The 22,633-nt window shown below is 45.3% G+C and overlaps 1 protein-coding gene across 1 annotated transcript in view; it reads right to left on the bottom strand.

The window, feature by feature from the left end:
• GALNT8 (polypeptide N-acetylgalactosaminyltransferase 8) overlaps positions 1 to 22,633 on the bottom strand; it is a 74,926-nt gene extending 52,293 nt beyond the window's left edge. The window contains 7 exon segments of the mRNA XM_027093183.1: positions 17,769 to 17,936; positions 18,938 to 18,975; positions 18,978 to 19,032; positions 19,573 to 19,710; positions 20,662 to 20,847; positions 22,410 to 22,414; positions 22,579 to 22,633. Of these exon segments, the coding sequence (XP_026948984.1) occupies positions 17,769 to 17,936; positions 18,938 to 18,975; positions 18,978 to 19,032; positions 19,573 to 19,710; positions 20,662 to 20,847; positions 22,410 to 22,414; positions 22,579 to 22,633 (645 nt within the window).

The following is a 22,633-nucleotide window of genomic DNA, read 5'->3' as shown; positions in this document are numbered from 1 at the left end:
AAAAAAAAAAAAAAAAAAAAAAATCTCCTTTTTCATCTCTGATTTTATTTATTTGAGTCTTCTCTCTTTTTTTTCTTGGTGAGTCTAGCTGAAGGTTTGTCAATTTTGATCTTTTCAAAGAAGCAGCTCTTAGTTTCTTTGATCTTTTCTATTATCTTTTTAGTCTCTTTAGTTTCTTTGATCTTTTCTATTACCTTTTTAGTCTCTGATTCATTTATTTCTGCCCTAATCTTTGTTATTTCCTGCCTTCTACTAATTTTGGGCTTTGTTTGTTCTTCTTTTTCTAGTTCCTTGAGGTGTAAAGTTAGGTTGTTTGAGACATTTCTTGTTTCTTGAGGTAGATATTTATCACTATGAGCTTCTCTCTTAGAACTGTTTTTGCTGCATCCCATAAATTTTGGTATGTTATATTTCCATTTTCATTTGTCTCAAGGTATTTTTTTATTTCTCTTTTGATTTCTCCTTTGAACAATTGCTTGTTCAGTAGCATGTTGTTTAATCTCCACACGTTTGTGAATTTTCCAGTTGACTTTGTGTGATTAATTTCTAGGTTCATACTGTTGTCAGAAAAGATGTTTGATATATTTTTAATCCTCTTAAGTTGATTAAGACTTGCTTTGTGACCTAATATATGATCTATCTCAGAAAATGTTCTGTCACGTGAGAAGAATACGTATTCTGTTGCTTTTGGATGGAATATTCTGTAAATATCTGTTAAGTCCATCTGGTCTGATGTGTCCTTTAAGGCTGATGTTTCCTTATCAATTTTCTGTTTTGGTGATCTATCAGTTGATGTAAGTTGGGTGTTAAAATCCCCTACTATTATTGTATTGTTGTCTATTTCTCCCTTTAGATCTGATATTTGTTTTTTATATTTAGGTGCCTCTATGTTGGGTGCATAAATATTTACAAATATTGTATCTTCATGTTGGATTGACCCTTTTGTTATTATGTAATGCCCTTTCTTTGTCTCTTATTACAGTCTTTGTTTTAAAGTCTATTTTGTCTGATGTAAGTATAGCTACTCCAGCTTTCTTTCGGTTTCCATCTGATGTTGTCCCATAAGTCCCTTAAGCTATTTTCTCTTTTTTTCATTCTTTTTTTCTTTTCGCTGCTCTGATTGGGTGAGTTCCACCATCTTGTCTTCAAGTCCACCGATCCTTTCTTCTGCTTCATCTAGTCTGCTTTTGCACCCCTATAGGGTATTTATTCAGTTTAGTTATTGAGTTCTTCAACTCTGTGACTTCTATTTGGTACTTTTGTATATCTTCAGTCTCTTTGTTGAAGTTCTCACTGTGTTCATCCATTCTTCTCCCCAGTTCAGGGAGAATATTCATGACCATTACTTTGAACTCTTTATCAGATAAATTACTTATCTCCACTTCATTAAGGTTTCTTTTCCCTCTGAGGTTTTATCTTGTCCTTTCATTTGGAACACATTCCTCTGTTTCTTCGTTTTGCTTCCTCTGTGTTGGTTTCTATACAGTAGATGAAACAACCACCCCTTCCAGTCTTGAAGGAGTGGTCTCATGTAAGAGATGAACATTTTCCTTCAGCCCTGCCTCAACTCCTGGTTGTCTTTTAAGCCTCTGTGCTTGGCCAAGCAGCCTGTTATATTTTTAATAGCTCCCAGTAGTTGAGGGTGTGCCAGACCTGTGAGTGTCCCAAAGGGGAGGATCTCAGTCACCACCTAGATCCAGGCTAACTGGAAACCAGACCCTCAGGCATCAGCTTTTAAACATATGCAAATACACACAGTCTTCTGGGACCACAAGCATAAGCCTCACTGTCCAGCAGGTCCAGGTGGTCTGGAGGTGTCCCCTGTGCGGCAGTCACAGATATCAGGGCTCAAGATGAGCGTATAAACTCTCTTCTGGGTGATACCTGTGAGCTGCAGCAAAGCAGAGGAAGAGAGCCAGGACGGCACCCACAGCCTACATTCCTTGAGAGCGGTTCCACAGGCCTCTAAATGTGTCAGACCTGAAAACTGCCTTTCAGGCCAAAGGACACGCAAATAGTCCTTCTTCACAGAAAGACTGGGGTGTGTGCCTCAGTCCACAGCCTGAGTACCCTGGGGGTGGTAGCCTGCTGAGAATCATCTCTTCAACCACCACAGTCCCATGGGACTCAGGAACACAAGCCCCCTGGCCACGAGAGCCAGGTGGTCTAGGGGCAGACCCTGGGTGGCTACTGCAAAATCCGAGATTCCAGGCACAGAAACCAGGGCGCTGGGTGCATGCAAAGCTCCCCTGCAGGAGACGCTGGCCTCTGGAGCACAGCAGAGGATGAGTGCAAAGACAACGTCACCCTCCGAGGTCTCAGGAAAGGTTGACAGTCAGCCCTTAGCTGTGTGTTTAATCAGAAGGCTGCTCCTCTGGCTGTAGTTATAATAATCAGCTGATAGGCCTCCAAGCGCCAAGGGGCCTGTTGCCTCTTGCTGTGCTCTGGGGGTGGCAGCTGTTTAAGAACTCTTTCTCTGTCGGTCACCATCCCGGGGGACCCAAGAGTGGAAGCCCCACTGGCCGCCAGGTCGTGTGGAGGAGGGCCCTGGCATCAGTCACAAAAATCAGGGTGCCGGCCTGGGTTGTGAGCTCCTTTCTGGTGACACCGATTATTACAGTCCCTTGGCCTCCAGGGCCAGGTGATCAAGAGGTGTGCCCCAGGCAGCAGCCACAAAAATTGGGGCATGGACGTGTGCAAAAGCATCCATCCTGGAGACACTGATGTTCGGGCAGCCCAGCAAAGGGAGTGAGGAAGACCGCACCCACCCATCTGCATCTTGGAGAGCGTTCCAGCAGACTCCTAGACGCAATGCTAAATTAGGTGCCGGCCCCTCCAGCCAATGCTTTAATATAAGCAGGGGAGTGTTCTTCCTTTAAGTCTGGAGGCAATGGGCTGCTCTGAGCTGGGCCCTGGGATGGGCAAGTCTAAGTGTGGGAGTCCTTTAAGAGCCAGTTCACAGATTGTTAGTCTTGTGGGTGTCAGGACCCAAGACCCGTGGGTTTTCAAAGCCAGAGGTTTTGGGGGGTTCATGCGTTCCACATGTCAGGATGCCTGATGTGGGGTCAAAACCCCTCATTCCTCAGGGAGGAACTCTGGGTTCCGAGTTCCCTCCTGGCTGTGAGATGCACACCAGGGGTAGGGTTTGTGCGAGATTGTGTCCCAGCCTCTCCTACCTGCCTCGATGTGGTTTTCTTGTTTGCCCAATGTGACGTTATCACTCGACCAGCCTTTAGGATTTTTAAAAGGAAATGGTTCCATGTGTACCTAGACTCAGTGTATTCATGGGAGGAGGGGAGTTCAGCATCTTCCGGCATCGCCATCTTGAACCAGTCACGCAAGGACTTCTAATACACTGGTTTCTTTTATTCCAGCTGTGGCTTCAGAGCTGACTTGCATCCCCTGTCTAGAGGTCATTTATAATCACAAATATCAGAAGTGATGACAAAGTTGAAGGTATTACTTATTAGAACACGAGTACAAGCGAATGCCTGACTCAGTCTAAAGTTTTCTCAAGTTGAAGGTATTACTTATTAGAACACGAGTACAAGCGAATGCCTGATTCAGCCTAAAGTTTTCTCTTATTAAACTTGGGTTATTTGTCTCTCTTCTTGCTGCTATTTCAGGGGAAAGCACTGCCAGGTCGAGTTTTTCCGTATTTGACTCAAAGGGATTTGACGGTGGAAGTTGATCCTTGTTTTCACACTGGTGCCAACAGTTGGCCTAGTGTAAGTGTTCACAGCCAGATTTTCAAATTCCAGTAACCAAGAGCCCGTAATGAAAAGACTCTTACAAATCTCTCTCTCTGAGGCCTCTGGCCAAGAAAAGCAGGAACCTTTGATATCCTCTGGAGCCAGAAGGATCTAAGGATGGAGTGGAGACAGACAAGAGTCCTGGCGAAGAGCTCAACTGGGTACACTTATTCAAAGCCTGTCTGAGATGAAGTCTCTCCCCTGCTGGGCTTGCCAGACCACTCCAGCCTGGGGCCAGGGCAAGCTGGATTTCAGAACAGTTGCCTGTTTATTCTACCACATTGCACTCCGTTAGTGACCGGCCAGCGGGTCTATTTGCCCAAAGAGGCCCAACCCAGCCACAGCCAGCACCACCGCTCCCCCAGGGGCCTTGGCTGTTCCAAGTGGAACCGGTCCTGGACTGCTTTTATTTTTTCAAACCTCTCTGTACATAAGCAGGATGTTTAGAAACCCTCGAGATGGCCAGGGAGCTGCTGTGCTGGCCATCGATTCTCACTTGGAGAGTGGTTCTGATCAGTATCAGTGGACCTGCTTCTGCCATGGCTCTGGATGTAGCCCAGGACAGCTGAAACCTCCCTCTCTCTCTAAGAAAACTTGGCTACAGGGAGTTCACACTGGTAGGGGGGAGGTAAAAGAGATGCCTTCACTTTTTAGGGGTGTCTCTTATTACAGCCTTAAGAAATCTTCCCTGATCCCAGAGTGTTCAAGGGAGAAAGGTGAGTCTCATACGTGGGGACATTATTCCCTTTGGAGAGTTCTTCTCAGCCCCCTAAGGGCTGGGGTAGGATCCAAAGAAGAGTCCTCCGTGGAAAACAGCCTGTCTGTGATTAAAGGTCTGTTGGGGGGCTTCCCTGGTGGTGCAGTGGTTGAGAGTCCGCCTGCCGATGCAGGGGACGCGGGTTCGTGCCCCGGTCTGGGAGGATCCCACGTGCCGCGGAGCGGCTGGGCCCGTGAGCCATGGCCGCTGAGCCTGCGCATCCGGAGCCTGTGCTCCGCAACGGGAGAGGCCACAACAGTGAGGCCCACGTACAAAAAAAAAAAAAAAAAGGTCTGCTGGGCAAAGTGTTCATGAGTAAAGACCCCCTATTGTTCCCTCTAGACTGAACAGAAAATGCACACGAGCAGGGTTGCCATTGATCAATAGAGCCAGTGCCTGCTCCCCTGGAGCTGAGTTCATCCCAGATGCAAAGGTCCTAACATCTGAGGATGGAGACTGGAAAACCTCAGGCACATTGAGAAAGCCAGAGTCCTCCTGCAGGAAGGGACTAAGGGCAGAGGCAGCCACAATGAGAGGCCCCTTCTCCTGGCTCTTTCACACATTCCTGCTTGGCCAATCCCCAGGCTCAGCTGCCAACATTTCACTACCTGCCTTTTCCAGAGCTCCCTGAGGGCTACCCAGCACCACGGGGCCTCCTGCAGCAGCTACTGCAGGCAAGACTAGCCCCCTGACCACCCCGCCACTTCCATCACCCTGCAAGATCTGCTGCCCTGTTAACCCTGCTGGTACCCACACAGCCACATCCGTCCCGCAGGGTCCTCCATCACCCAAATTGGCTGTGCAGTGGCCACCCCTTTTGCCCCCGAGTCAATTCCTTTCTGCCCCTTCAGTCTATCTTCCCTGTTCCCTAAGCCATGATGGGCAACTCCGGAAGTGCAGTGTCCTAGCCCAGTGCAGCAAAGCAAGGCTCGGCAGGTAGCCAGTCCCCAGAGCAGTAGCCCTCCCAGGACCCAGTGTCTGGTTCCAACTGGGGAAGGGAAGCCCTCATGAGAGTGGCAGGACCCATGGCTTAGGAAGCAGAGCATCTGTCCTAGAGCCTCTTCACAGAATCTGTGGCACCTCTGCTGCACCCTCTGCAAATCTGTGCAGAAAGACCCCAGCAGGTGGTGAAGGGGTTCCATGATGGGGTTTGGGGTGGGACTTTTGGAAGAAAGGGGTTCCCCAGATTATGATGCTGGATCTTGGTGCTACTTACAGATTCCTCTTCTTGCCACCGTCGTCGTAACCCATGGTCCTAGAGTTTGACCTTTCCCCCACAGATCAGAGGAAAGTGGGGAAGTACACTTTACTCCACCTTCAGCAGAACTCTCCTGCCCTTGAGAGAAGCTCTTGATTAAAAAGTCACTGGGAACAAATTGTTGAAGATACTTATAATCGTGAGAACCACTGTGCCCCAGCAGGAGCCCTCCACACACTGTGTCTAAGCTGCTGTCCACGCAGCCATAGCTCTCCCGGCCAACCACAGCCCAGGTACACACAGACTTGAGAAGAAAAGACCACTGGGAAACTTGTTTGTCAAAGGCAATTTTAAAAGCTTGGCAAATGTGTGACAACATGGATAGACCCGGATGACATTATGCTAAGTGAGATAAGCCAGACACAGAAGGACATATGATCTCATTTACATATGGAATCTAAAAATAGTCAGATGCATAGAGGCAGAGAATAGAACAGCAGTTACCAGGGTCGGAGAAGGAGGAAATAGGGAAATAATGGTCAAAGGGTATAAAGTTTTAATTATGCAAGATGAATAAGTTCTGGGGATCAACTATACAGTCTAGTACCTATAGCTTACAATTCTGTATCTTATACTTAAAATTTTCCTAAGAGGAAACATCTTATGGTGAGTGTGCTAGTAATAATAACAATATCAATAATATTCATGGCAAAAGAAAACCTTGGGAGGTAATGGATGTCTGTAGCCTTGAAGGTAGTGATGGTTTCCCGGGTTATACTTACGCCAAACTCGTTAAATTGTGCGCATTAATTGTGTACATGTCATTCATACCTCAATGAAGTGGCTTTAAAATTTTTGGCAAAAAAGAAAAAAAGGACAAAGGTTTTATGAGGAAATCCTGAAAGAAACTTGTTTGATTGCTTAATGGAAAACCCAGGGCGATACATTGGGGGAGACCCCCTGTAGGTTCCAGCAAGGTTAAAGTAGTTTACCAACAGATACTATCTTTGGGTTTCAGGAACAAAAATTAGAACTCTTGAGAATTTTCAGGAATTCCCCAAATCATAAGTTATTCTTTAAGTGTTTCTAAAATTAATTATACTCTTTACTCATGGATATCTAAAAAGCTGTATAATAAAGAAGAAATATTAAGCTTAGTCATATTTATGAAAACTATAGTCTTAGCAAATATTCAAACACTAGCAAACATTACTGTGTATTATTTAAATAATGTAACATTCAGATCTCCTAGTGAGAGGTTAACAGCGCTAGTCAGAATCATACGTTGAAATTGCTCAAGACATATTTTGCTCCCCAAATTTATTATTTCTTGGAACACCATTCCAAGATTTGTATAAAGTACACAGTGCATAAAAATGTATCAGAAATTAGTAAAATTCATTCATTATTATTTTATTTGCAACAATTACTCACCATTAGAGACAGGCAGGTCACAGACACTCACAACATAGCTATAGCTTATGGATGGCAAACTGGTTAGATCATCACTGCTTTTCTCCTGAGTGTTCCTGTCCTGGTCTCAGAAACTATCACCCTTAACCTTGGACTCTGTGTGTCAGTGGTTCCTGCACTCACATTCCATTGCACTTCAATGGATTCCTTCAAATCAGTAACATCTCTATGTCACTTATAAAGCTTTAATTCTTGCAGGAGAATTATAGAGTTTTTTTCTTGTTTTCCTAACTTTTCAACTGGGTTTTTTCTTGAAATTTGAAATTTGGAAAAACACAGAAATTTCCCAAGCAATGCTGGGAAAGAATTCTCACATGAAAACACTAGTCAAGATGAGCTGCAAGCCTGGTGGGGAAGGCCCACCGGCAGGGCCCCTGGAGGGGAAGTAGAGAGCTTGATGGGGGTTGGGGGCAGAAGCTGGGACTTGGGGGTTACAGCCAGCCTCAGGACAAAGCACCTGTGAAAACTGGAAAACATAAGCCCGTCCTCTGCAATTTAGCCTTGGCGAGGAACTATACTGGAGACAGAAAGCACCGGCCTCATTTAGGAGTTAATGAAGAACCTTTAAAGAATGAAGAACATTGACAAGGTACTTGGAAAAGACAAGTCCTGCCCTTACGGTAATGGCTTGTCAGAGAAAGCAGGAAAGTATTGGGAATATTGACACAACCTCTTACATCAATTAAAGTGAAAACTACACCTATTTCTTATCTTGTTGTCATAAAGTTGAGTTTCTGCCTAGGACTTTTTGTTAAGAAGGCCAAACACCTTTCTGGTAATATTGAGAGATTTGATTTTTATAGTTCCATGGACAGTAGACTTGAAATCTTGAGACAGGTTTGTTCCTTGAAACTACACTTATCAAAATGTTTGCAGGAAAAAAAAAAACTGTGTTTTTAAAATTATAACAACTTAAAGTCATGAGAAGGTGATTTATTCACCAATCCTAGTGATAATTTTCACCAGGACATTACTGGCCTAACTCTGTTTCACTTAATCTCTCTAAAAGGACTTTGCAAGTTTCCTTAAAATTAGAAAATTAGCTAAAAGGACATTTCCTATTGTAAAAATGGATTACAAGGAACATAAAAGGACTCTATAAGAGATTAAATTTAGAACTTCTAGAATCTCAATTTGTTACGACCCAGCCCTCAGCCCTTTAGCTCTTAGGTTTGGCACAAATGAGGAAGGCGCTTGTTCTGAAGAGCATTGGGATGTTCGAGGCTGGGATGTTCGAGGCTGGGATGTTTAGGTTGGGGCCTGGAGCAAAGGGACCACCAGGCCCAGGATACATGACCACAGCCTCAGGCACATCTCTCTTGAAAAAAGTGCCAGAATTCAAGAGAAGCGGCAGTGCAAACACGAGAGGTAAGTCGGGACGCCTGTCCTGTCTCTTTAATCTCCTTTACTCTGAGGCAGTTCCTCAGTCTGTCTTTTTTTATGACTGACGTTTATGAAGCATAAAGACCATTTATCTTGAAGAATGTCCCTCAGTTTGGGTTTCACTGGTATTTCCTCAAGATTATAGATTCAGGTTCTATACTGTGGGCAGGAATACCACAGAAATGATGTACTCTTCTGGGAGCGTCATATCAGGAGGCACATGATATCCATTTTTGCTGTAACTGATGATGTTAATACTGACCATCTTGTTAAGATGGTGTCTGCCCGGTTTCTCCACCACGAAATTATTATTTTCCCTTTGTAGTTAATGAATATCTTTGGGGGAGTTACTTTGATACTCTGTATGTATCCTGTTTCTCATCACCCCCTAGTGTTAACATCCATTGGTAATTCTTGCCTGAAACAATTTTAATTATGGGGGTTGCCAAATAAATTTCTAATTCCATAATTTCTCCTACATTTATTAGTTGGCTTTCTACTATCAGAAAGAGCTTCACCTTTGCCCCCTTTCATTCATTTATTCGTCCATCTATTATCCATCCATTTATCCAATCACTCATTGGTATGGACTCATGGATTCTTATTTTATTCTATGGCTTATAGTCTATATAATAAAATCACCGTTTAGTTTAATGCTCAAGTTGTCTTAGATTTGGCCAGTGGGAGCCCCTGGAACCTGGCTGCTGCAGTCTATGACTTGTTCCCATCATTCTTTGAGAAGTTCTTTATTTCCCAATATGGGAAAATGTCCCAGTCCCCAAGCCCTACAATCAGCTATTTCTCCAGGGAGCCCTAACTCCTTTTACTGGAAAATATTAAGAAACCAAGATCTGGATGCTAGATGCTAAGTGTTCTCAGAGGGTATGTGCATTCAGTTAAAATATCAAAATATAGTTAAGTTCACTTGTTTTTATTTGTACTCCATTTGGGGTTTCCTCTAACCTTTTTGATTTTACCGTATGTGTGTTTTGAGCATATGAAATATAATGTGGTTCTAAAAGGCTACAATTATAATTGTAGTTTGAAAAGTGTCACTCCCCTGCCACACCCCTTCTATCCTGTTCCTATAGCCAATCCTTTCTACCCTATTTCCAGCCACCACCACCCATTTGTAACCAATCTCATTAGTTTCTGGTTTATCATGCAGATTAACCAGAAATGAACAGATACATGTATTTTTCCCCTCATTTCTTACCTAAAAACCCATACTCTAGACTGTTTTTCTTCTTTCACACTGGAAATCACTCCATATCCATTCAAAAAATGGTCCTCGTTCTTTTTTATGGCTGCACCCCATTGGGTGGACCACTCTCTGATATTTGAGCCTACGGTCTGTTTCCAACATTTTACAATTACAATCAATACTGCAAAGAATTATTTTGTACGTAAGTATTTTCTTGTTTATGGAGCTGTAAATACCTAGAGGTGGAATTACTGGCACAAATAGAAAATGCACATATAGTATTTTTAGCTATTGCCAGATATCCCTCCCGAAAGGACTGTACCAGTTTGCATCCCTACCATCAAAGTATGAGATTGCCTGTTTCCCACAGCCCTGCCAACCAGGATGTGCCGTCATATTTTTTAATTTTCACCAAGTTAACTGAGGACTGATCTCAGTACAGTTTAAATTTGCATTACTCTATGAGCGAGGTTAAACATTTTTTCTTTTGCTTAAGAATATTAGCAATATTAGTGTCTTTTGCCCGGTTTTCTGTTGGGCACATGCTTTTATTAAAACATGGCTGTGAATGCTGGGCAGAAGCTAGAAGTTGTACATTTGCTTAACATTTATCCTCTTCCTTAATTTTTGCACCATAAAATCTTAAATTGTGGTGACGCTTTAGTCCTTGATATGGGCGTGGTCACTGCGAAAATTTTATCAAGCTGTATATTTATGACTTGTACATTTCTTATTTGAAAAACTCTTAGCTGATTTAATTCTGCACTAAATTATCAGTGTCTTGTCTGCCTAATGCTTAAGGGAAGGCTGGTCATTCCCAGAATCATACCCAAGTAACCCTGACGTGAAACTAAGAGGAAAAGGTGACCCTCTGGAGAAAGGACATACTTGAAAGGTGAACCCAACAACACAGCGCACACAGGGTCATCCTACTTCCTCTCCCACCGTGATGCTCGCGCCCACCAGCCCCTAAGACCTTGCCAAAGCTGGCATCCCTAGACAGACCCTCCTAACTCAGCACTTATAGGAAAGGATTTATCCAGTGGGCAGCAGTAAGGACCCCTGGTCTTTAGTATTTACCTACAATCCCTTCTTTGTTTCCCAACAAGTGATGCCTCTCTGTTTCAAGCCTCATTTTCTCCATATTTTTCAGGGATGGTAGAAGGAAACAGTTAATCAAGTCTATTAAATGTTATAAGCTCCTTAGAGAAAGACTTGGAAGGACTTGGATTTTTCCGCCATTCTCATGTACCAGGCAGAGTGGGAGTGGTCCGTTAGGTGTGTTCTCTCCTATCCTCAGCCCCTGGAGTCTCTGTTATGGGAGAGATGGGATAATCCGAAGAAAGCTGCTGTGAGGGGATGGATGGAGGGATTTTTTTTTTAAGATTACGGGTCGATTTGTTGCACCTTTCAGGACAGTCCTGGCTGAAGTCACAGTGAACACACACACACACACACACACACCTTCTTTCTCTCCCTCTCCTCCACTTCGAGCAGCACTGGGGGCAGAGCCCATTCCTGTGGCAAGAACCCAGGCTCTCTGAGGATCACTGGGCGTTGGTTTGACCCCCAGTTTCCGACCGTGTACTGGAGCGTCCACACGTGTGTGGTGCAGGTCTGCAGAGCAAACATGTAGCCGCCTGAAGTGTACCTCTTTGTCTCCAGACACCGTTCGGTGGTTCTGTTTAGGACGGCTCTTCCCTGGATGGAAGGAGAAGAACTGAAGGTATTGAAGTGCCCTGGTAGAGCATCATCTCCCTGCTGTGCTCAGAGAAAAGCCCAAGGGCTCCCTCAATCCTCTGCGAGTCATCCAGTGGAGAAACGAAGCCGAGTGCTGAGTTAGATCACCCGGTGCTTTCTCTCCTAGTCCCACCGCAAACTAACCCCAGACCCGGGAGTAAAAATGCTGTGCTGGGTTCCTATGTTCTCATCCGTATCTCCTGAGCTGGAAGCATCAGGTCAGCATGGCTGGCAAGACAGGGTGCAGCTTGAAGAGCCGTGGCCCTTCTCCACTCGACCTCCTTTCTACGTCTTCATCCCTGAGCCCGTGAAATCCATCAGAACTCTCCCTCACCCCACCGCCTCCTCAGCAAGGGACTCCAGTGGTGGGACTGGAGTATAAGCTCTGTTCAGGACTCTCAGCCTATTTTCTCCACCTGTTTTCTCCACCTGTTTTCTCTGTTGTGGGAGCTTCACCAAGGTTTACTGCTGGAAACATTAAGGGCGTTAAAGCCAAAGAGTCTGGGTTGGATCTCTGCTCCACTGTGAAGAGAGAGATGTGGGCAAATTACCTATCCTAAGTCTCAATTTCCTCATCTCTAACATGGGTCTAGAGTTGATATCGGGGTTAACGTTGGGGTTAATATTTATTGAGCTCTGTACCTAACATGGAAGATGTGCAGTATATATTAGTTCATCTCCATCTCTCCCCATCCTAACGGGGAACGGGGGAGGGAGGGCATCCTTCTCTGTGCTCCCTTGTGTCACCTGCAACGCCCCCGGCCTCTTTGCTCCTTATCTGCTCACCTTGACACTGATGGTCATGCCATCTGTCCTGTTCCATTCTCCTAACTCTTCCCTCCCCATGCCCCTCTCCACCCCTTTGCAGGAGTCTACCTTAGTATCTGGGTGAAGTGGTCCCCTTTACCCTCAGAGTTCACAGCATCCATGTGGATGTCTGGTGAGAAGCCCGGATCTCACTGCTCCTCCTCGATGACCTCTCCCCACCTCGTGCTTGCTTGACACCAAGCAGGGCTGCAGCTCTACATCCAAATCTCTGCTCCCTCTCTGACCCCACCTCCCTTCCTCTCATCTCTTCCAATCGCCAACGGCCCCCACCAACCCTGCTCCCCCAACCTCACCTGCCCCCATCCCTGGCCACCCTGGACTCCCTCTGTCCACCACCTCCCACCTCCCTGGGTACATCCATCCAGCGTCGGTCATTCAGGGCTGTCCTCCTATTCTTCTGTACTTTTTTTAACATCTTTATTGGAGTATAATTGCTTTACAATGGTGTGTTAGTTCCTGCTTTATAACAAAGTGAATCAGCTATATGTATACATTTATCCCCATATCTGCTCCCTCTTGCGTCTCCCTCCCACCCTCCCTATCCCGCCCCCTCTAGGTGGTCACAAAGCACCGAGCTGATCTCCCTGTGCTATGCGGCTGCTTCCCACTAGCTATCTATTTTACATTTGGTGTGTATATGTGTCAACACTACTCTCTCACTTCGTCCCAGCTTACTCTTCCCCCTCCCCGTGTCCTCAACTCCATTCTCTACATCTGCATCTTTATTCCTGTCCTGCCCCTAGGTTCTTCAGAACCTTTTTTTTTTTTTTTAGATTCCATATATATGTGTTAGCATACGGTATTTGTTTTTCTCTTTCTGACTTACTTCACTCTGTATGACAGACTCTAGGTCCACCCACCTCACTACAAATAACTCAGTTTTGTTTCTTTTTATGACTGAGTAATATTCCACTGTATATACGTGCCACATCTTCTTTATCCATTCATCTGTCGATGGACACTTAGGTTGCTTCCACGTCCTGGCTATTGTAAATAGAGCTGCAATGAACATTGTGGTACATGACTCTTTTGGAATTATGCTCTCCTATTCTTGAACTGCCCGCATCACTCCCACCGCTCCTTTCTCTGGGCCCCATTCCCAGACCACAGATTGCTCCTGGAGAGGGTCCACCAACTGAGCAGGCCTGGCCCCTAAAAAGTGCTTCGAGCAGTCTGGCCTCAGAACTTGGCTTACTCCGTAGGGTTGCTCTTCCAAGCCTCCTTAGCATGCTGTTTCTTTCTGCCCCAGCCCTTGTCCCTCACTTTCACTAAATGCCTTTATTTTTCCCTTTGTCAAGAAGACCTTGCTCCCAGCCAATCTAGCCCCTCCCCAATGCCATGAGCAATCTCGGGGTACTGCTCAGGGGTGGTCTCAAAGGAGCTGCCCTGCCTCTGTCTCTACTATCGGCCCCCTGTGCTTGGAGCCCAGCCATCCTCGATGCCAGAGAAACAAACACCCTTCCTGTCTAACATCCTTCTCTTATTTCTCCCTCTTGGCAGATCCCTTTTCTATGACTTTAAATACATCCAAATGTCCAAATATTCGAGGTGAAAAAATGTTCCTTAACTCTATCATCTTTTTCAACCAGGATTCAGTGTTTTTCTCCCTTTCAGAATCAAACTTCCCAAGCAGTGAGGCAAAAACAGAGGATAAGATCCTGTGTTTGAACCCTGGATATTTACTATGCTCTGTGACCTTGGAATATTATTCGACTTCTCTGTGTTTTAGTTACTTCATAGGTAAAGTAGAGCTAATGGTGATACTTCTCATAAGATTTGAGTAAGGACTAAATTAGGTAATGCTGAATCCAATATCTGGTACGTAACATGTGATCAGTAAATATTGGCAATTACAATTTATTGTGACCTTGCAGATAAAATCAATGGTCTTTTTTTTTTCTATTTTCTCTCCACTTCCATGTGACATGTACTTTGGCAATATTCCTTACCTGTCTTCAGACTCTCCCCCCTGGATTCTCTTACCTGTGTTCATCTGGGTCTTGTACATTTTCGGTTTGGTTTTTATTGCAGGGGCATGGCCTGCCACTGTTGAAATGAGTTTTTGATTCTTTTTCTCTTGTACAAAATGAATATGTGCTCGTTTTCTTAGCTTAAGACAACATTGTCTATCTGGCTGCTATGCCCTGTTTTTGAAACTTAACATAGTATCACGTGCATTTTCCAGTGTCATTCACTTTTTAGAAAACACACTTTTTGAGAATATCATTTGAATGACTATATAATATTCAGTTCAAGGGATGAACAAAAATCTCCCCTACTTTTGGACATTTAATCTTTCCTAATATTTTGCAATAATTATTAACATATTTTCTATATTACTCTTGATCTACATTCTATATTATTCCTTAAATTAAAATATTGTCTTAGAATTAGCGGGCTTCCCTGGTGGTGCAGTGGTTGAGAATCTGCCTGCCAATGCAGGGGACACGGGTTCGAGCCCTGGTCTGGGAAGATCCCACATGCCGCGGAGCAACTGGGCCCGTGAGTCACAGCTACTGAGGCTGCGCGTCTGGAGCCTGTGCTCCGCAACAAGAGAGGCCACGACAGTGAGAGGCCCGCGCACTGCGATGAAGAGCGGCCCCCACTCGCCGCAACTAGAGAAAGCCCGCGCAGAAACGAAGACCCAACACAGCCTAAATAAATAAATAAATAAATGTATTTAAAAAAAGATAAAAGAGAGAGAGAGAATTAGCGCCTTAAAAGGGGGCCTAATCAATTTGGGGGTTCTGGCTAGTGTCAGACCTTTCTGGAGCTGTGCCCTCCAGCACGCGTGAGGGCCATCCCTCAGGGATCTCTTCCTGGCCACTTCTCAAACCCAACTACGAGTGGCTTCCTCCTTCTCACGACCTCTCCCAGAGATCCTCTGCTGTCACGCTATCCAGAAAACTTCTGAACAATGACTGTCACTCAAATTCTCCATTATATCAGCTTTGTCTCTCCTCTCCCCTCCGTGCTCCTCATGTGAGAGTCCAGATACCTCAAACTGGCCTCTCTCCAAACAAGTCCCTTCTCAGTCACTGGCACCATCTCTCCTGTGGTTTTCAGAGGTCAGAACCTCTTTTGGTTGACTCAAAACATTAATCATGGAATTGGAAGACAACAAAGGAATTATCGAGCCTTCCCTCCCTCTCAGTTCTGGGAAACATCTTTGGTAACTTTTTAGTAGAATGAATGTGCGATTTGTGTCTACAAAGAAAACAGAGCACAAAAGGGACCCAAGATTCCAACAAACATCATTTTCACATCTGAAAGAGCTGTGGTCCTAAGAGATAAGATGGGTAGGAAGAGATGAGATGGAATGGAGGGACTTAAACCTGACTTGAAATCAGGAAATGCACCCTAAGCGACACGAGTGTCTCCCTCTTTAACTTTTGGAATTCTTGACATAGTGATCATACAAAGGGACCCAGCCTGGACATCAGAGTGGTGGGCTGAATTCCCCTGCATGTCCCGCAGCTCCAGATCTCACACCAGCCAAGATGTCTATTCTATCAGCAACTTCAACCCGCTAAGAAAGTAAGTGATCTTCCAAAATTCTTTTGGAAAGACAACCTTCAAAATGTTTGGGATGTCATCATTGTTTCTTTAGCATAAGTACTATCTGGAGGTTTAGGATAAAGTTGAGATGTGAAAGGAATCAAACACATAATAATTGCTAAAGACTCTGTGTACATTTACTATTTTTAAGTACTTACAATGTTTAAGAAAAACTGTCTTACAGATTAACCTTTTGATACCAATTTTAAAATGTGTAATTAAATAAGTCTGTGATTGTATGTTGAAATTTACTGGATCGCAAACACTTTTGAAACATTTAACAGAACTTAATAAATCATTCAGCTTAAAGTCAAGATGATTGAAGTTCTTAAAAAAGAAAATTTAATGTATTAAATTTATAAACACAGTCTGTATGTTTAAGGGAGTTTATTAAATTGAAAAACCCCTTTAAAGTTCTCATCACAAGAAAAAACATTGTAACTGTGTGTGATGATGAACATTAACGAGACTTACTGCGGAGCTTATTTCGCAATATACATATAAATCACGTTATCATGCTGTGCACCTGAAATTAATATAATGTTATATGTCCATTATATCTAAATAAAAATAAGTAAATGAATCAAATGCTACAAATAACTTTATACTCATAAATTTGAAGAAGTGGAACAGTTCCTCAGAAACCATAAACCACCAAACTCAATCAAGACGAAATAATCTGAATAGCCCTATATCATTTTTTTTTAATTCAACTCATAATTTAAAAGGTTCTGAAAAAAAAAATCCAGGTCCATATGGTTTCCCTAAAGAATTCTGGTAAAAATTTAAAGAGGGACTAACACCAATGAAAGACGATCTCTTCCAGAAATTGGTCTCTTCTGTAATATTTGTCAACATGACTAATTTTATCAACAGAAAGAAGGAACACTTCCCAACGCACTTTATGAGACCAGTATCAACCTGATACTAAAAACGAAGACAGTAGCAAAACAAAAACAAAAAAACTGCAGACCGTTATCTCTAATGAACGTAGACAAAAAAAAAAACTTCAGCAAAACATTAGCACAATTGTTCACATAGTGCCTATATATCTTTTCCTGGAGACAGTCCATAGCATTCCTCAAGGGGTTATTAGCTTTAAGTGAGCAATTACTGTTAGACTGTCCATGTCTCTTACAATGTGAACCTAAGCTAACACAGCACCAAGATGCTCCGAGATACATTCACAAACAAAGCATTACCCGCCTCTCTCCCTCAGGACATCCCATTCCTGCCAAAGTGGCTTAGGAATGCAGCTCCAACACACAGTTAATTCACATGTAGACGTGGTCAGCCATGTCCCTCACGCCACTGTCATGTGACATCTGCTGGATTCCCTCCACCCTGTTCTCAGTCAATTCATGATGATGTTAAATCAGGGCTTTTACATCAGTGCCTGTCGAATTTCATCCTAGTGTTCCAGACTCTCTGATTATCATTAATAATAAGGCTAATCACGACAGCTAATAGTATTGAACGTTTTCTATGTGCCGGGCACCATGCTAAATACTTTACATATATTATCCCATTTAATCATCTCCACAGGCTCGTAAAGGAGAAACTATCATCTCCACTTTAGAGATGAAGAAACTGAGTCTCAGAGAGGATAAGAAAATAGCTAAAAGTGACTGAACTAGGATTTGAAGGCAAACTCTTAACTGTTAAGTTACAACACATTCCAATATCTTTTCCCCTTGGCCACCACGCCTTAGTCAACAGACTCAGGATTTCATGCCCAGACTAGAAAATTTTCTAGTCTTTTCCCTATACACTGCTACAAAATTAATCTTTCTAAAACACTACTAGATCAAATCGGAACCTCTCAGACTATATTTTAATATATCCATCTTTAAAAAAAAACAACACTTGACTCACCGGTTTAAAATCCCAGTGTATGTGCAGTCTATTTTTGACTGCCTTGGAACATGGCTGTAAAGTAGGTTTCTCCCCTTTGCCAGGGTGTGTCAGGCAGCAGTCATCAATGTCTGTCTCAGCAATCAGTGGTCCCACATAGACTTCCCCAGTTAGGTGGTAGTAGACATTCTGCAAGAGGACAAGGGGACTTGCCATGGAGACTCAGTGGGGATGCCCTTGACATTACAGAGGGCATAAAGACTGCTCTTGGTTCCCTAGACACCCAGTCACCACGGGGGGACCACTGAACTTTCGTGGGTAACAGTGTGACCTCTGCACCCTTCTCTGACCACCCCTCGTCCCCAGCTGATTCTAGAAAGACCAGGCATGAGAGAGGGACACTAGCCTTCTTCCTTCCATACAAAGGCTCCAATAGAATTAATTCCTGCATAGATGAGGGAGCTTATCTTTGAAAACAAAAACAAAAACAACACAACTGAACTTCAGAAGCTGTCATTATAAGTCCCAGCTAAGGGGTTGTTGTCAGGAAACCTTTCAAATTCTCAGTCTCTCACCGCCTTGCTCAGTGAGCTTGGACAAATAGGTTGTTTCTGTATCTCCATTTTTTTCTTTTCTCAAATGGAAATTCAATCTGTCCTGCAGACCTCAAAAAGTTCCTGTGAGGGCCACGTGCAAAGTCGCGTGATAGGCGGAAAAAGTCCCCTGGGTGCCCCCTCCACGTGGTACCAGACCTCTCCTACCCCATGGAGGGACTTCCATTCAGCCTCTCTCTTCTCTAGCCCTCTGTTTCCTTCTCTATGGAAGGAACCACACGTAGCATCACCTGCCCACCTTCCAGGGCATACAAGGGGCAGTGGGTGGATAGAAGGGGCGGTGGGAGGAGGGGAAAAGGAAGAGACTGGAGGTTTTTTTCGATGAAGATATGACCACGGAGAATGAATGTGCCAGAGCACAGCCTTTCTTCCTATCCTCCCTGTACCTGAAATGCAATGACTGCTCACATGAACTTGGAAGTGCTTAGTGACAAGCACGGGTTCAGGCTTCATCCTCACCCATTACCAGGGATGCTGAGCACCTGCTTCCCCATCATCTAACGCCAAGTCCAAATCTGGCAAAGGCTACCAGGGGGTGAGCCACAACAGGCTCACCCTGCCGGGCAGGGAAGATACCTGGGAACTGTACCGATGGAGGTAATACATGATCGGCTGTTGCCTGGAATAGCTCCCTGGTCCAGGCAGACACTTTCATCCAATGGGTTTTTCATCTGAAGGAGCAAAACACAAGGCAACACTGTTGGAAGGAGGCAGAGAAGGAGGGTCCCCAAGCCTCCCCAGGCATTTTGCCCGGTACTCTAAGGATGCCAAAGGGAGTGGGAATTTGGGATCCCAGCAGCTACTTTCTAAGCTGAAGTGAGGCTCTGCTGTGATGCCCACTTCCTGGGAACACGCACCCCCTCAGAGCATCAGACCATATATAAAGGAGGGGCTCCTACACTTGCAGTCAGGTGGGTGAGGCCACACGCCCTGACTGGCTGAGAAACTGTGAGGGTCAGAGCAAGGGCTGTGGTTTGCAAAATAAGGAACCAGAGGCGGAGAGGAGGAATAGATGGGGACCGGGGAGCAAGAGAGGAAGGGAAACTAGAGGGCTCAAGCGTAAGAAGTTGAGGAAGGAGTTGGGGGTAGGCAGGGAATCGGGGAGGATGGGTTTTGGAAACCCTTGCCCAGGCAGTCATGAGATGATTCAGGTCTCGTGGTCTTTTATATCCAAACATTTAAAATCTGAAATGCAATTTCATGAAACCTGCTCTTCCATAGCCCGCAGTGCTGTGGACTGGCTTCAGGACTGGATAAACATTTTTCAGATACCAGTCAAAAGTTTTGCATTTCAGTTTCTTCTGAAATGCCATTCTGGGAGAAACGTCTCCAAAATCGATTCCAGAGCTCTGCAAATAAAACATGGAACATGTCTGTACCTTGCAACACCCTTGACTCCACCAAAGGGTATGGATAACGCATGAGGGAACTGAGTGTTTCCCTAATTCCCTGTAAGATATCCTTAATCATTTATAGTTTTCCAGGGAAAGTGGAAGAAGCTTGACCCCTAGGAATATCTGCTAGTTGCAAAGGCACTTGCAAGGCCTGCGTAGCGGGGTTTACGTCTCATCGTTAGCAAGCTGATGCCGACTGCTCCTGTTGGAGATAATATTCACATCAACCAGACACAAAATATTCCTCATGATGTCCAGAAAAGGCCAAGATTTGGAGATTCTCTAGAAGTGGTATCTGTGGCCAATCAAAGTGGAAGAATGCTTCAGCCCAGAGCCACAGCTCGGGAACAGAGACGGCACATCATGCCGGCCTCGAGGACTAGGGCAAATGATGTGACCTTAGCCAAGAAAGTCATCTTCGTTCACGTGCATCCAACAGGATTCCGATGTCTGCTCCCACCATCCCACACCCCAACCGCCATGTTTATGTCCTCTTTAAACAGTGGATCCATGCCCAACCCTGCCCCACAAGGAATCCCCCAGTATAGATGACGGATGAAGGACGTGGAATCTAGAAGTTTCCTTGGTTTGAATCCTATCTCTGCTCTTACGACCTTATTACCTTAAGCAACTTCTTTTCCACTCTGTGCTTCAGTTTCTTCATCTGAAAACTTAAAATAATAAAAATAAGCCTTAGGCCAGAGGTACGTTGTGATGCGTCATGAGTGCCTGGAACTTAGTCCTGGGACACAAATGCTAACGTCACTATTCTCACCCTATCGGGACTTGACTTAAATTCTTTAGGGCTGGGATGGTACTTCTGCTTGATCCCTTCCCATCTCCCGCCGTGACCACCACCTCTTCCTTCTTCATCCATCTCTGCTTCTGTTCAAGTCCGGGACGAACCTGGAGAGGTATGTTCCAGGCCATGTAGACCATGTCTTTGTACTCATCCATCCAGCTTTCAGCCACTCTCAGGGCATTATGCTTCAAGAGAATACTCAGGTCCAAGGAGTAGGGCTTGTGGTGTCTCTCCAGGTGGGCAACCCGGGAACAGGGCAAGACCTTGATTCTCCCACTGCATTGCCACACCTGCAAGAGAAGAAAAAAGCAAAATCGCCTGGGCAGGCTGGACCCATGGCTGGAAAGTGCACAGCCTGTTGACTCAGAGACAACACTCTGGAACCACTTTTTTTAAATTTCTTTTTTGCGGTACGCGGGCCTCTCACTGTTGTGGCCTCTCTCATTGCGGAGCACAGGCTCCGGACGCGCAGGCTCAGCGGCCATGGCTCACGGGCCCAGCCGCTCCACGGCATGTGGGATCTTCCCGTACCGGGGCACGAACCCGCGTCCCCTGCATCGGCAGGCGGACTCTCAACCACTGCGCCACCAGGGAAGCCCTGGAACCACTTTTTAAAGAGTGTACATTCAGTCCTCCTACTCCCATCTCAACGCACCCCCAAACTATTCATATAAAACAATCTTCCTCAGACGTCTACCAAACTGCTTCTCTCCTGTCGCTCAGACAGCGCCAGAAATCCTACCTCCTTCAGGAAGTCTTCCTGAAGGGACCAGAGGAGGACCCCTGCTCCTTTATCCCCAGGAAAAATGCAGAAGTCCTGAGGTACGCCATGGCCTGGGCCAGTCTCGCTGGACTTAGCTTCCCATGACTGCTCTCTGCCCTGGTGCTAGATGTAAGGCAATGTGGTGGACAGACTCTCAGGGGCCCCCATGAGGCCTGACTCCCGGCATTCACAAGTCTCCCTAATCCCCTCCCCTGAGGGTGGGCTTGAAACCTCCTTCTAACCAACAGGCTATGACAAAGAGGACAGCATGTGCACGACAACGTGTGTGTCATTACGTTACATAAGCGGGTAGTGTCCATCTTGCTGGGAGATGCACCGTCTTGCTGGCTTTGAAGAATCAAGCCACCAAAGGGAGAGGTCACATGGCAGGACACTGAGGGCAGCTCCCAACCGAGAGCCAGAAAAAGCTGAGTGCTTCCTCAGTCTGGAAGACTTGACGGAACTGAGCGCTGTTAGCAAACACGCGAGCTTGGAGCAGACGTAACCCCGGCCGACCCCAGATGAGAACCCAGCCCTGGCCAGCACCCTGACTGCAGCCTTACAGCAGACCCGGCTGAGCCAGGCAGGGGCTCCCAACCCACAGGAGCTGTGAGGTGATAGCTGGGTGCTGCTCTGAGCCACGAAGTTTGTGATGATTTTATCACACGGCGATTGGTAACTAATCCAGGTAATTCTTGACCAAGAGATACCATGACGTATGATCTGATTATAAATGTTTGTCATCCTGATGGACGCCTGGCAGCCCACGCATTCTAATGTGTGGCTTAAAATGTATTCTTTATGCCAGTAGATGATTGAACTGTCTAGTGATATTAGATCGACACGATGGCTCCTGTGTGTTCTGTTCATGGCTGTCCAAGTGAGTTGCGTTTTCTGGGAGCTATTAGCCCATCCAGCAGTGGTTAGCAAGCTACCACACTCATGTCTGTGGGACCCCCAGAGCAACTCAGGTCCTGCTGGTTCAGTTAACACCCAGGGTTGGGGGGGGATGGGCAGTCCCCTTATCTGACTTTCAAATTTTTTTCACCCCTTCCTCTACTTCTGAACCCACAGCTTCCCCTCCCTCACCATCTCTACGATCCAGAATAGCAAAGTGAGAAACAGCCAGGCTTTGAAACCCAAATGTCTGTATCCAATCCATCCCTGCACCCCCGGCAGCGAGGGGGGGAAGCCCGCCCCCTCCCTGAGCCTCAAGGGGCTTAGCCACAAAAGGGCTGCCAGGGGGACTAAATGGTACCATCTTCTAAGACGATAAACTCGAAGCACATCTTTTCTTCGTCCTTCTCCTCCAT

This window comes from Aethalodelphis obliquidens, unplaced genomic scaffold, assembly GCF_003676395.1.
Source record: "Aethalodelphis obliquidens isolate GAN/ISIS:26980383/991018 unplaced genomic scaffold, ASM367639v1 scaffold83, whole genome shotgun sequence".
Lineage (NCBI taxonomy): Eukaryota > Metazoa > Chordata > Mammalia > Artiodactyla > Delphinidae > Aethalodelphis > Aethalodelphis obliquidens.
Note: the sequence above shows the minus strand (reverse complement) of the source record. Positions and strands in the feature narration are given on the sequence as shown.